The 14,548-nt window shown below is 39.7% G+C and overlaps 1 protein-coding gene across 1 annotated transcript in view; it reads right to left on the reverse strand.

The window, feature by feature from the left end:
- Positions 1–14,548, reverse strand: part of COL22A1 (collagen type XXII alpha 1 chain) — a 900,581-nt gene that overhangs the window by 546,611 nt on the left and 339,422 nt on the right. The window contains exon 5 of the mRNA XM_069220797.1: positions 14,385–14,496. Within this exon, the coding sequence (XP_069076898.1) occupies positions 14,385–14,496 (112 nt within the window). The remainder of the gene's footprint in view (positions 1–14,384; positions 14,497–14,548) is intronic.

Genomic DNA, 14,548 nt, shown 5'->3' on the forward strand with positions numbered 1-14,548 from the left:
TGACTTCTAAAGATCTCAATGCTTCTGAAACTGAAAATGATTTTTTGGTGGTGACTCAAGTTCAAAATGTATTACAAACAATTGAATGTGACAGTAGTGAACTCCATAAGAATAGTGGTTGAAATCACTCCTTTAAGTTTTTTTAATTCAATGTACCTTGTAGCTGTGATCTGGAGGATTTTATGGGAGCAATAAAACATTTTAGTTTCCTGGCCTGGATGTGTGGGGAAGTATTGCCATTATATCATATAGATAATGCTGGATGTAATGTATTTCCTCGGTGGTAAAAGGGGCTATTATGTCTACATTTATTCCCGAGTATGAAAAGCCTCGGTTTTAGTTCCAAACTATATGCAGGGCAACCGGTCTGACCTAAGAAACTATAGGCCTCAGGCAATGATGAGTTCAAGGGGGCAGTTTTTGCAACGTCACTCAAAAATGCATGACAATTATGGCCATAGTCTATCTTGTAAACAACGTGTTAATAATAAACCTCCCACTTTATGTTGGGTTTTCATAGATTGTAAATCCTCCAATTTAATAGAGAATATGGTGTTATGGAGAAAATTTATTCTATGAAAATTGGCATGTTTTTGTTATTCATCCAAAGATTTACTCTACTTTGGACCACATATGATGAATTGATGAGAGCTCCTTAGCCAAAATCACTTCATTTAGGGGGATCAAACAGGTTTATAGGCTCTTCAGTTTTGCATTGCATTGTTTGTTCATCCTCATGCAGACAACCACTAAGTACCTAGGATTGGCTCCTTAATGTTGTCTACTTTTTCTTCTGCTCATCATGATGTGATTTTCTCATATATTCAGGTAGGTCATCAAGGAGTATGAACTTCCAAAGGCTAACACTGTGATTGTGAATTTAGATACATGTAAGTGCATGGGTTTTTGGGCTGCATCAAATAATAAAGGTAGTTTGTTTTATGGTGTTTGTACGTATAGGTACCTTGAACTCATTTGGATGGTGGCCTTAACATGATTTAAATATTGAAAAGGTTACGAACAGGGTCACAAATTTAGCTAGAGGTCTTGGATGTTTGGATATGAAACATGGTGGGTTGTCTACTGAACGATATATACTTTTTTATTGTCCTAAAGTAGTGTATCTTATGGAACACCGTGCCTCTTACTGCCAAGTAAAATGTTTATCTTGATGCTTTCCAGGGATAAATTTGGAAGGACATAAGGTGGCTTTATCAGTCTATCTCCATAGAGGATGTACATTTATAATATTGGTTTAAGGCAGCAAACTAATGGCAGTTCAATTTTTTTCACCCTATACTATCATCTCAAGTAACATATTTTGTGGATCTTTCTTGAGCTCAGACAATTGAACTTCAGATGTTGGACTGCAGGGAATTTGTGTTTAACTGTTTGCATGATGCAAGCATTTAAGCAACAAGCAGAAATATAATTTTAAGCTGCAGGTAAAAACTGTTTAATTCATAGAAGGAGGGGCACTGTTCATGCACATTTGAGAAATATATATTCTTAGGAAAGTACTAATCCGTCTGATCGTTCATCCATGGTTGATAGCAATTTTTTTTCTGTTAAGCATTGATCAACTTTGTTTTCAAGAGCTAACTAGAATACGGAATTCTAAATATAGCAACTTTACTAATTACAGAATATATTATTAGAGACATTGCTATATGTTTGTTTCTCATTCACAAGTATTTGTATTTTATGCCAAACATTTGAATCGTAAGGATCTTTATTTTTAAAACAAAAAAAGTTAAGTTATTTAAAACAAAAATGCCATTGGATAATTAATAGTTGGCAAGTGATTTAAATCTGCCAATTTTGTATGTCTTGTTATATGTCCAAGATGGCTTCCTGCCCAGTTGAGTGCAGGTTATGTTACCATTAGAGATTATGTCACTGGTCAAGTAGATCTTGGAACCTACGATCTTCTAACCTTTAGATGAATGCTACACGTGAGGGTGTGAAGGTTAAGAGCATGTAAAACTGAGAGTTTCTGTCCTAGTAAGCTGTGATTGCTACATGTCCTCCAGTTTAAGCCTCCTTGTAAAACCTGCTCATCACACCCACTACAAAACATTTCAGTCTTTCAGGAGTTCCGGATATTCTAACTGGTCAGAATTTGGCTCCATCTGTTTTGGAGAAACAACACCTTCTGGCAGCAACCGCGCTGTGCTGGAGCGAATGTAGAGCTCAGAGTGCGCAACACTGCATGGGTTCGGTGGCCATAGAGGAACTCTTTGGATTCCCCTTTTGCTTTTAGATGGAATGTTTGAACTACCACTGTCACAAAGTCCCTGTGCAATCCATCATTACTGTATGTATGATTTGATACCTGTGGGCAAGCGCTCCCATAACTCAGCCTCTGTGGCCAGTGGATGCTTTGCTTCTCACTCTAGGTTTTTCCGACAGTGGTGGAATCACTTCTCTTCTAATCAGCTTTCCATTATTTTGTGACAATATTTTATTTCTCACAACCTCTAGAAAGCACCATAGTGCAGGCTGGCATGCTGTCTGGGAACAAACCTCTCGAAGTGGAATTTTGTAAAAGTACATATTAGTACATAGGTCAGTTTGCCAAATTTCACACTGTTTGCATAAAATACTGTTTGCCAATTGTAACCAGTATCTTTGCGACTTCTGCAACGGTACATCTGGCCTGGTGTCCTTTTAGTAAAAACTTCAATTCTATGTATTGGGAAAAAGAATGGTACTTATAAAAAATTGTATTCATACTGTCATGTTATGACGATAGAGAGCTATAGCACTACTGTGATTCTTTATTTGCAGCTTTGGTTTTCATCTCACAGTGCAATGAGTAAGCCATACTCTCACCAATAAGTATGTTTTTTTTCAGTTTCGTTTCTGTGCAAAAATGGCCAAGGACATTGGAGCGCTTTGGACAGAAGCAGAACCAGACTATGTTAAACATTTTGTGTTTTTTTGGTCGAGGGGCGTTCGACATGAAGGGATTTGCCCAAAATCACATGATGTTGAGCCAACGACAGGATTTGGACCTACTCCCCCTGTTCTAAAGTCGGCGGTTCCAGCCAACAGGCCCCTAATCCCATCACTTGCATGCAGAATACCAATTTATGGGCCATGTTTATTCTACTGAGAGGCACTGGCGGACGACAGACGACCTTCAGAAAGATGAAGGGTTACAAACTGACCATGCCTTTGCCTTGCATAGAATACAGCCCCGGAAGCGGCACGCGCCCATCGCTTGCGGGCTGCTCCCGTGCTCGGTTTGGTAAGCCCACCTGTCAAACCCCAAATCCTCTTTAGATAAAGGCTGCTGGGCCTGGATGCTTCTGCTATAAAAAGAACCAGGGACGCATCGAGCGTTTGACAGGGGATTAGCTGTCGAGGCCTCCTTCAGGAGAGGCACTCCACCGACCCGCTGGTTGAGAGACACTTGCCAGTTTTCAAAATTCATGAGCGCTGATCCTCTTCGAGTGCCACCCAGAGTGGTAGAGGAAACCCCCCTCGCCTGGCCAGCACGTGCACGTTTGAGACTGTACATCACCTGGTTTGCAGGCAGTTTAGGCGTGTCACCAAGCTATCCTTTATCTTACTAAACTATTTTCACATATTACAACGTTTACCTTGCTTGCTATCTGTTCACCTGATGCGCTTCGGCGATTCAGGAAAGGTATGAAGCGCTATATAAATAAAAGTAATATGGACATGGAGGTAAGGGAACAGCTGAATAGCAAAGTGCGATTTTGTCCGGGACTCGCAAATATATTTTCAGGGAGGTGCGTCCATTCCGCTGCACGCATTCCTGGCATCGAAGACTGTGGCCACAGCTTGTGATGCCCTGAAGGAAATGTCGCCCGTCTTGAATACATACATCCAGCATACATATTCACACCCGAACGATGCAGGGGATCCTTACTCAATATCAAGTGGGATAAAATTCTATATAAGCTTAGACTGGTCTATAGTTTTTCAGTCCTAATTTATATCCTGCATCGGTGCAATTAGAGCACTTAGGAAATGTGTTTAAAATGCCATGCTGTGAAGATGGGTCATGAAAACATGTTTGAACACAGGTTACTGCCACGTGGTCTCCAGATACAATTGTTGTATAGTTAACGGAGGCTAGATGTAATCCTGGCTAAGAGCTGTGGGAGATCAGTGCTGAAAGCTCGTCTGACCTTTCCTCGAGTGAAAGGTTCAATAGTGCGCTTTTTCTCCCATTTAGTAATAATTTAAGTGGCAGCTAGGGATCTTGTTCACATTACATTGCAAGATTTTTGAATTACAGTTTTTCTGTACTCTAAAGGACGGTCCAACACCCAAAAGCACACTTTAACATGTCGCATACAACCAACAGCCTCAGGTTTGCATTTAAATGGCGACTATGGTCCTCCCAGGAGTATCCACTACCAATACCGCTACTAAGCACATTAGACGTAAATATCAACGGACAAACAATCAGTGCAGACACTCAGCGCAACTGGGAATCAATGTGCTCACAACAGCACTCACCTTCAAACAACACACACAGAGAACATCCAATTGAAAATACTGTAGAGGAAACTTCACACATACCCAACACTGCACAGTTAGGTGGGTATCAAAGTGCCCACCAGTGCAACCAACCACTGCATAGCAACGTATAGCGGAACAGTTCTTAACAGAACTCAACATCCACCCAATGCATTCGAGGTCGACGAGTAGGACAACAGGGCTCGCTAGCACCACCCACTACCTTCATCTAACACACAAACATAATCTCCTGGGCAATGAACACGCTGAATAACCCACATTACAAGTTCCTGTCTATTGCTAACTATTATTTGGAATTTGTAAAGTGCTGGCAACGCCCAGGGGGTGACCAAAGGCACATGACAAGAAGCGGTCGTAAGTGGGGAACGTATTGGAGCACCACTTGACCCACACCCGAGTGCACACCTTAACTCGATAAGCCTGGTTATCACGGAAAAAGTAATTTTAAACGTTTCCACCCAAATCTGTCACGACCTCGATTGGCTTTTTACAAACATCTTAAGAGGTGGGACTAAAATGCTTCCGTGTGGAAAAGAGAAGAATGTTTGGTATGAAACAGCCTAAGACTGTTGACAGCATTACAGCTTTGAAAAAGTAAAAGAAGTAAAGTTTTGTCTACTGAATGTTAGGACATGCTAGAGACAAAACAGTAGGCCGCGGAGTAACTTCACGCTTAATCTTAAATGTAACAAATATGCTGGTTTCAAAGCGTACTTTCAACAGCTATTCACTCTTCACTGGAGAAATTATGTTGTGCAGAAAATGTGGGTACACACATCAGTCAACACACCATCATTCGGACAGTGTTACCATAGTTGGACTCACTTTCACCCTCCAACCAACTAAAACTCCGACCAAAGACTTCAGTCAAATTAGACCCCCCTCAACCCTGTCCCGCAGCACCTTTCCACCCCCCCTAAGAAGGTCTCATTTCCATGGGTGTCAATGGACTTGCACTCCCAAACCACCACTCAATTTCTCCAGTTTTGCAGAAACCAAAGATTGAGAGAAGTGGCTACATCGTTCTTCCGTTCTGGTGTTACCATGGTTTCACATAATGCAATTGTAACCTTAAAGATCCTTTTCCAAAATAATATTAAAAGGAATATTATGCAAACATTTACTTATTCGCTTAATAGCACCAATATTGAAAAGTTGAATGTATGTATTCGATTTATTTAACCTACTCATTTTTTAAATTATACTTTAATATTTTTTCAGCATGAGTGACTGCCTGGTTAGGATGGGAACGTTGATCATACCTGTGTGACTCAGTTTGTCTAAGCTTAATTCAAATTGTTGATATCTGAAGAAATAGTATTTACCTATGACACACTTAATGACATAGATACAAACATGTACTAAAGATGGTTGCTGCGAAAATCATTTATGTTGTTGTTTTGATCTACCTGTTTCTCCTTTCTTTACCACTTGTAAAGCGCTCTGATACACTCAAGGGTCATATTTGCGCTCTATAAAACTTTAAAAATAAATACATTCCGACAGCAGACTTCAGGCACATTTTCCCTGCTAAAACTGTAAAAAGTAAACTAATGCTGCAAACTCAAGATTATGGGTTAATTCACATGAAGAGTCATGCAAGTAGTCTTACATTTTTTGAGAATTAATCAAAACACAGATCTGTGTCAGTCAAAGTTGAATTTGTCAGCAGTAAAAGATATCAGTTTTATTTCAACTTGTCAGCATTATATTGCACAATGCTTGATCTCAGCACTACATTGCACCATATGGGTATTCTTAATTCTTCTAATGGTATTTCAATCAATACGTTTGTAATAAGAAGCTAAAATGTTGCCAACAGCTATTAGGCCAAATAAATTCAAAGTCCATTGATACAAATTTATTTTTGGGTTATGGTAAATACAGGCAAAATAGTTGAAATACCACAGATACAAATCAGTTTATGTGATGGGCTCAATATCGGCAGCAAATTCAAATATCACCAACACGACCCTGTTTTCATGATATGACACCAAAAGAGCAATCATGAACAAAGGTGCAGAGAACTTCATAGCAATTATTACAATTATGACCCCGTTAGTGAAAGTGCTGTGATGTTCCTCTTACTCATCCGACCTTTGTGGTGCAGAGAATGTGAACATCGTGTCCTTGCACTAATGGCTGGGAATTAGTCTCATACTCTCACCAGACAGTTTGACATTTGTACCCCATTTCGTTGCAAGCGAGAAGCTTCCAAGATATTTCTGTTTTTCACAGTAACATGCCACAAGCCTCAGCTTCAAACATCCAAAGCGTGGAACACTGCCTGCACATCAACCAGACCTGGATTTCCAACCCCAACCTGAAGCTCAACCTAACCAAGGAAGAATTCCTGTTACTTGACAAGAACAACATACACAAAACAGTATAGGCCTGGCTCAATAACATGAACCTTAACAGTCACTTGAATGTACTGTGGACACCAGCCTCACCCTCAATGAACTCACTGCCAAAAAAACAAGGACAGCTTCATACCAGCTTGTACTACTAAAGGAAGTGAAACATTTCTTGGAAAAAAAGACTTCAAGACTGCTGTTCAAGCTGTCATTCCCTCACATCAGGATGATAGCAGGCCCCTGCTTAATTGCCTCCCAGATTCCACACTATTAATCCTTGAGGGCAGGCTACATGCAACAACATGTCTCATTCAGGGCCTGAAGAAATCTGTTCACATCACCCGCCCCCCATCCTGATGGAACAATAATGGAGCCACTGTCTGGCCTGCACCATTTTCAAAACAAGCTGAATCATTTAAAAAGCCATAATGACCTGCACCTATGCTTATGTTGCAAATAGGTTCACCATCTCTGGTAGTTCTTGGGACACCTGTAGCTGGGACACAGTCACAGACTGCAAACTAGGCAGTGTAAAAAAAAAAACATAAGGCTGTAGAAATTTCCATCTCTGCACCTGGAATCTGGAACAACATCCCTGTATCCACCAGGACTGCCCTAACACTGCTCAAATTTAAGAAAGGTTAAGGGTGCACCTCTTTAAAGAAGACTAAATCACAAAGCATTAATAGCATTAACAGCTCCCAAACCGGTTACCTCTCCTATCACCTGTTGACTTTATGCTTGTCTTTGACCCTGTATTGTGCTGCCTTTAGCCTAGGTTTGCACTATAGAAATACCACATGCATACATACATTCAAACGAGCAGCACAGAATAGGAAGTCACAACATCCTTGCTGACCCATATGTCAAAATTACAACCAAATAAATCCAAATGTCCTTCTTTTCTTCTTCTTGCAATGAGGGATGACTACAGTTGTTAAGCTTTGAGTCTCCCAGCTTCAAGGAGACCCTAGAAACCCAGGGCATTTCAGAAAATTATATAGCAAACAAACTCCAGACAGATGTGGCTTGCATTGATTCAAGTATGTTCCCTCAACTCAGAATACCATGTGCATGTCAAACCTATGCATCAAATATCCAGAGCCCTTACAATTGCCATAGGGGATCTTTGAAGCATTCAAGCTCTGTGTTTCCTGGCACCAATGGAACCAATCCTGGTCATTTCTGAAAGCTGGCGACCCAGGAAATCAAGGCTTATGTGGCTGGGGGTAGCTGTGGTATCTAGGCCTGTCGTTTAGTGACACTCAAGAATACCTAAAATCTCCAGACATTACTGAAAACTAGACAGCAATGGAGCCTAAGGTGGTGTGAATTACATGAATCCCAATGCATTCTCTTATCCAGAATGCACTGTAAACATCAAATATTGCCTACATTTACAGGAATCCCTCATGTTTTGGTGCAGGGAAAGCTCTGGAATCTGAGGGGATTGTCAAAATACCTACTATACAGCATTTACACACTTCTCCCCATAAAACAGGACTACAACTGTGAAGGTGGGTCTACCACCCTGGACAGGAAAGGCCCCAAAATATGAAGTAAAAACAGCAATATCTCAGTCAAACTGGAAATGTCAGCAGCTGCAGTAGTTGGGCTAGGGACAGAGTGGCTTGCATGGGTCTCACTACATTTCTTAACCAGAATGAAAACAAATCAATATTTACCTAAAACCACATAAGTTCCTCTGTTCAGAAAAGGTCCAGAATTTTTGGTAACAAAAATGTAAGTAATTGTCTGAATGTTTGTAGCTGCGGTATTTCACCTGGGGTTGGCTGGTACCGATGGAAACCTACCAATCCAGACATTTCTGGCAGCTGGACACCTAGGTAAGTTGAAGATGGAATGACATGCAAGGATCCCATTATTTTATATTACCCAGAATGTCCTGCAATGCCAACTTTTGGCTTAATTCTCACACTTTCCTCAACTTTCTGTGAGAGTAAATTGTGCAATCTGTGGTGCTAGACAAACATTCTACAACCCTTCATTTCCAAACATCTCCCAATAAAAGCAATTCTTCCTTTATGTGGGGCAAGCACATTGAAAAGGAATAGACTAAAAATACAACAAAGAATCATCAACATTTTTCCTTTGAATTTCAATCATTGTGTGGATATAGGTAATTGTGGTATTTGGGCCCAGGGCTGGTGGGCGCCCCTGGAAAACAAAGCCTACCAAACCTAGATATTTCAGAAAACCAGACCTTGAGGGCAAGATTGAGTGGTTTTCCTTCCATGGATCTCGGCATGGATCCCCATCCCAAGTATCAGTGTATCTCAAATCATAATTCTTGATATTGCCCTGGTGAGTTTTTCACCCTTCCATGACTCATGTGAAAGGCCCCCCTCACACATGTAGGATAGCATTTTTATCAGGAGAAATATGGAAATTAAGAATATTAGAAAATTAGTTATTAGCTATAGAATTTGTCTACATTTTTGGTTTACAAATATAAGTCAACTATGTGTGAGTAGCACAAAACACATTTTAACACATTTTGGAAAATACTTTCAAAATCACTAGATAGCATGGGTAACCCACATCTGGAATGGTGTGAATAACCTGCATTGTCGAACTCAGATTCTTGAGCAAATTTAAAACATGCATAGCTTTCATTCATACCCATTTTTAATTTACTAGATTTTACATGACTTGCTCTGTGATTGAAGTACAAGAAAAACTCATTATAAGCCGCAGCTCGGTTGATGGCTTTGTTTATATTGAGTTTTTGCACAACAGATAAATACTATATATTTCTGTGTCCGAAGGTGTATGATGGCTTTAATGGTAAATCATTTTTGATTTCTCGGTGGAGAAAATTACAGCTGAAAACGTCACCTATTTCAATTGTTGGTTAATGAACCTATACTATGTTTTGAGTTATAATTTCAAAAATTTGTTTTTTCGAGAAAACGATTAACATTTTACGAAATGCCCTTTTAGCTTTCAGCAGTCACCCAAACTGCAAGCAGGTGGAAACCACAAATATACGAAATATTGACCACCACCTAGAAAATTGCAAAAGTTGTGAAAAAATGTTTTTTATAACTGTTCCTCAATGTTTGGAAAAGAGTGATCAGATCACAGTAAAGCTTTTGTTGATTACCCTTTAAAAACACACTTTCTTGCTCAACACCTTTTCCGCATTTCCCGAAAGAAAACAAATTGTGAGGTTTTCTTTACACTCAGTGACTGAAAGTCGATGGATAGGCTTAAATGTTTCAAATTTGCTTTGTGACATTTTCTTCTCACAGCTCAGCATTGAATGATATACTACATACAGCCCTGATATCTTGCTAGAGCCTTAGTTTATTGCACATGTTTGATAATACTGAAAGTTTCAAAGTAGTGGGAATGGCATGGGGGTGTGTTGGCTTCGATATTTAGTTGGCTTGGATAGGAATGGTTATTTCTATGAAACAGATATCAATATCCTCAATTGATGGCGCGGTGTAGTGGAAAACAGGGAATACTGAAATCATTAGAGCTGTGTTCTTATCCACAAGCTAAACCAACTTTGTGAATTCATTATTAATTGTAGCAATTTATTTCCCGTCTCAGCTCTTGCCAGCACACGCTACTATTCTATGCCATGTACTAGGAGGTATGTTTGATCTGTAGTGGGTTTTGAATGTTTGTGATAGGTAAAAAGCGCGTGGTTCAGTCATTTCTTGTTTGGCAAGACATGTGTGAAACGCAGATTTCATTTAAGGTGGTGAGAAAGATTTATAAAGGTTTTTTTTTTTTTCCAAATTGATGCTGTGTTCAAAAAAAGTGAATCTGTGGACTGTGGGTATGTGATACATTTGTGGTCTAAAAGTGGGCTTTACCTAAAAATGGGCTTTTGGACAGCCCTCTATAGCCACTGGAGTACTGGAGTACTTGAGTTAGCTTTTTTTAGTCACTGGTATGAGACATTGCTAACAACGGCATTAAATCAAGGCAGAGGAGTATTTCTCTATCACCTCATTCTATTGGCTGTTTGATGTTCGAATTAATCTCCTATGGAGCGTTTGCACGGAAAAAATGAGGTACTATTTTACTATTTTGTATATTACAGGTGCGCTTAACTATTAACATTTGTGTCACTTACAATTCTAGCACCAGCCCCTTGAATCTCACTCACTCCCGAATAGGCAGCCAATTCAACTACTTGAAATGGGCCCACACAGATGTTCCTCAGAATATTACACAAGCGCTGTGCTACTGCATTCTGCTCCAACTGGAGTCTCTTAAGTTGATACATAGGAAGACTCCAGTATAAAGAATTAGCATAGTCCAGCCATGAGGTAATGAGGACATGGACAACCGCCTCCTTCTGACAGGTTATCAGGAGCAGGAACAATAATTTCCTTAGGAGCTGGAGGAAGTTAAAACAGGTTCCAACCACATTTTCCACCTGCGGTTTAAAGGATAAGTTGTCAAATTTCACTCCAAAATTCCGAACCACTTTCGCCAGAGTAGGAAAAGAAGGAGCACAGCTAGGCCAGACTTCACTACCCCGCAGAGGGGATCCAAAAATCAGAACTTCAGTCTTTCTCGTCTTGCACTGGAGTTTACTTTGGCACGTCCACTGAAACACTGCTGACAGACATGCTTCAAATCTGTTATGGGTAATAGAGATGTTCGGGTCCCAAGTTAAAAGGATCTGCGTGTCATCAGTGTAACAGATGACCTGCGCTCCATAGGATTCTACCAGGGTTGCCAAGGATGACATATAAACATTAAATAATGTTGGGCTCAACGCCAATCCCCGAGGAACCCCAAACTTAAAAGTTTTGGAGTGAGACCCAAATGGTGGCATCCAAACAACCTGACGTCTGTTCGACAGAAGACAGCCAGGCCAGGCCAACGCAGTCCCACCTACCACTTTGTCCTGCAGGCATTGCATCAGAATCAGATGAGAAACCATTTCAAATGCTGCAGACAGCTTCAATAACAAAAGGGCGACGTTCTTCCCATTATCTCTGGACAGTTTAATGGTATCAGAAACCTCAACGAGTGTGGATTCGGTGCTGTAGCCCGGGCAAAATTCAGATTGCGTTGGACGTAGCAACTGGTTGGTGTCAAGATAGCTGCAGAGTTGAACATTGACCAATTTTTCAAGGATCTTAGGTAACGCTGGCAAGAGAGAAATAGGCCTGTAATGCGCCATGAAAGATGTGTCTGCTGAGGGTTTTTTACTACGTTGCATTCTTCATCAGATATTGCAGTTCAACACTCAGCCAGTGTTTTTACTATACGAATATTTATTACTTTTAACCTTAATTATCATCACAGCTTCAGTGGTGCACTTGAATGCATGTAGACATATACATTCCAATTGGTGAATTAAGAGAGAATAATTAATTTATTTGCTTAATAATTGAATGAACACTGCATTATGTTCTTTGTTTTCTTCCAAATATGCATGTGCTTCAGGAAATAAATATATATTTCGGACTGCTGTGAGAGGCACACACCCTGTACTTTCCGACTAAGGTATTACATTGTTCAGAGACTTCTTGAAATTTCATGTCAGGGGAACATTCAGAGACGTCATTCATTGAATTTGCATATTTGTCTGTAGTTATGTTTTCAAACCCATGTATTTCTCTCGAGGGAAATGGTGCAACAAGAAATGTTTCTATATTTTGTAATCACTGTCCAGCAACAGCGTATTCGGAAGGTGCCAAACAAAAGGACCTTAGGATGCGACCGGAGAAGGAAGTGTACAAGATACATTTAGTACAAACCTGAGCTACACAAGAAGAGCAACAGCAAATGAAAATTGTCAGAGCTAACATTTTATATAATTTTGATATCTGTTAACTTTCTCATTGGATATATTTTTCTCACCTTATGTTTAAACCAATCACAAGAGTTTAACAAGTTAAATTTAATGTTTGTGTCCTCATTCTATTGGGCATTCTCTTACTTTCCTGGGTTCCAGAGATTTCACTTCGTACTCTTGGTGTGATCTGTCATTTTGACTTCATGCTTTGCCAGTTAGTCTACTGACATTCTGGTGTTTTATTATTTTCTGAGTTTACTATGTCTGTTCAATACTAAACTAATGCTTTAATGGTTTAGCAATCTTATAGTTCAAACTCTAAACCATTCCCCTACCCTGTTCCTGTTCCTGATGCTGTTGTGCTCCTGATGAAGTAGAAGTTGTTGCTGATTACCTTAGAGATTGGGTAAATGTATGATCTCTGTTTCATTATTTGTATTTTGTTTTTCAGGTACCAACTGTTACTGTTTTAATACTGCTGCTGTTTTTGGTAGCACCATAGACAGATGTTTTCCAAATTCATGTTACTAAATCTTTTACATGTAGTCTAACATGTTAATGCTAATTAGTGGTTAGTGAGGTGTTACTCTCATGAATGGTCATTGATTTTTTATTTGTTGATTCAATGCACTCAATCTCTCCAGCTCAAAGTCTATTGCTGTGGTTTTGTGTGTTCTCTATTGAATTGATAATACTTGTCGCATTGATAAAGCTTAGGTTCATTCGTCGAGTAAATCAGTCTTTGTTGTTTCTTTATATGTATCATTTGAACTTGAGAATAATATTTGTGACCTTAGCATTGTTAATATAGGGAAAAACACATTTTAACCTCTTAATAAACTGGTGTGGTTATTGATGGTCGCATTGATCATGGTGTGTTTTATAATGATGTATAGAGTTTTGTTTGATATTTAATTTGATGTCTATGATGTTTTCTTTAAAGCAGATTTGTTTCGGTTCATCGACCTATAAGTATGAAATCCGCTATCTAGTCTGTTGTGACTAAAATATAGCCAAGACTTCTGCTTTAACAAACCTGAAAACTCTTACTGTTTGCTGTCAATAGAGATGTAATATGTGTCCTCCAATGTGTGGCCATGAGTCTCGAGCAGTGCATGGTGGGAGTTACCTTTTCCTAGCTACCCTGAACTAGTAATCGCCGAGGTTTTGGATCATAACCCTTATGACACTTTCACTGTTTTACATAGAAGTTTTCTCATAGTTTAGTATCATAAATGAGTTTATACCTTCATCTACTGAGTGTAATGGATTTGCAAACATGGCAATCACTTTCTCTAGGAGACAAGTAGAAAATCATTTCAACCTTCATATGAAAACATGTGATCTTCATCTCAAATTGTTTTGTTGCGGACTACAACATTGTTGTCGCTCAAGGAGCTAAATTCAAATGTGAACATAGTTTACATTTCTCCAAAAACATAAGGCCTTATTTAGAGATTGGCAGATGCGGGATGTTCACCAAAAATGGCAGATGGCCTGTGTCTCCGACTGACAGGGCATATTCCAGCCCACACTCTGCAAAGAAAGATGGGGCACCTGCTGCTTCCTGGCAGATGTCCTGCATCTCCCAAACTACAAACAAAGCCCATAGTTTGGATTTTTGGGGCAGGTTTAATTCGAGAAATACAGATCACGTTATAACACTACAGTGTGTTTTGCCAATGGTAAACACTTATAAAAAGCTGGTCTCTTACTCAGTCTGCTGCACTATAGGGTAGGTTCCCAGGCGCACATATGAACTTTGAACTCCTTCTTCTTTCATGCCGAAAACCTCTTTCACATTGAATAACTCCATCAGGTCGAAACCTGCCACAAAAGAAAAGACAAATTTATGAATGCCACGGGTGGGACCGCAGAA

The sequence above is a fragment of the Pleurodeles waltl genome, chromosome 2_2 (assembly GCF_031143425.1).
Source record: "Pleurodeles waltl isolate 20211129_DDA chromosome 2_2, aPleWal1.hap1.20221129, whole genome shotgun sequence".
Taxonomy (NCBI): Eukaryota; Metazoa; Chordata; class Amphibia; order Caudata; family Salamandridae; genus Pleurodeles; species Pleurodeles waltl.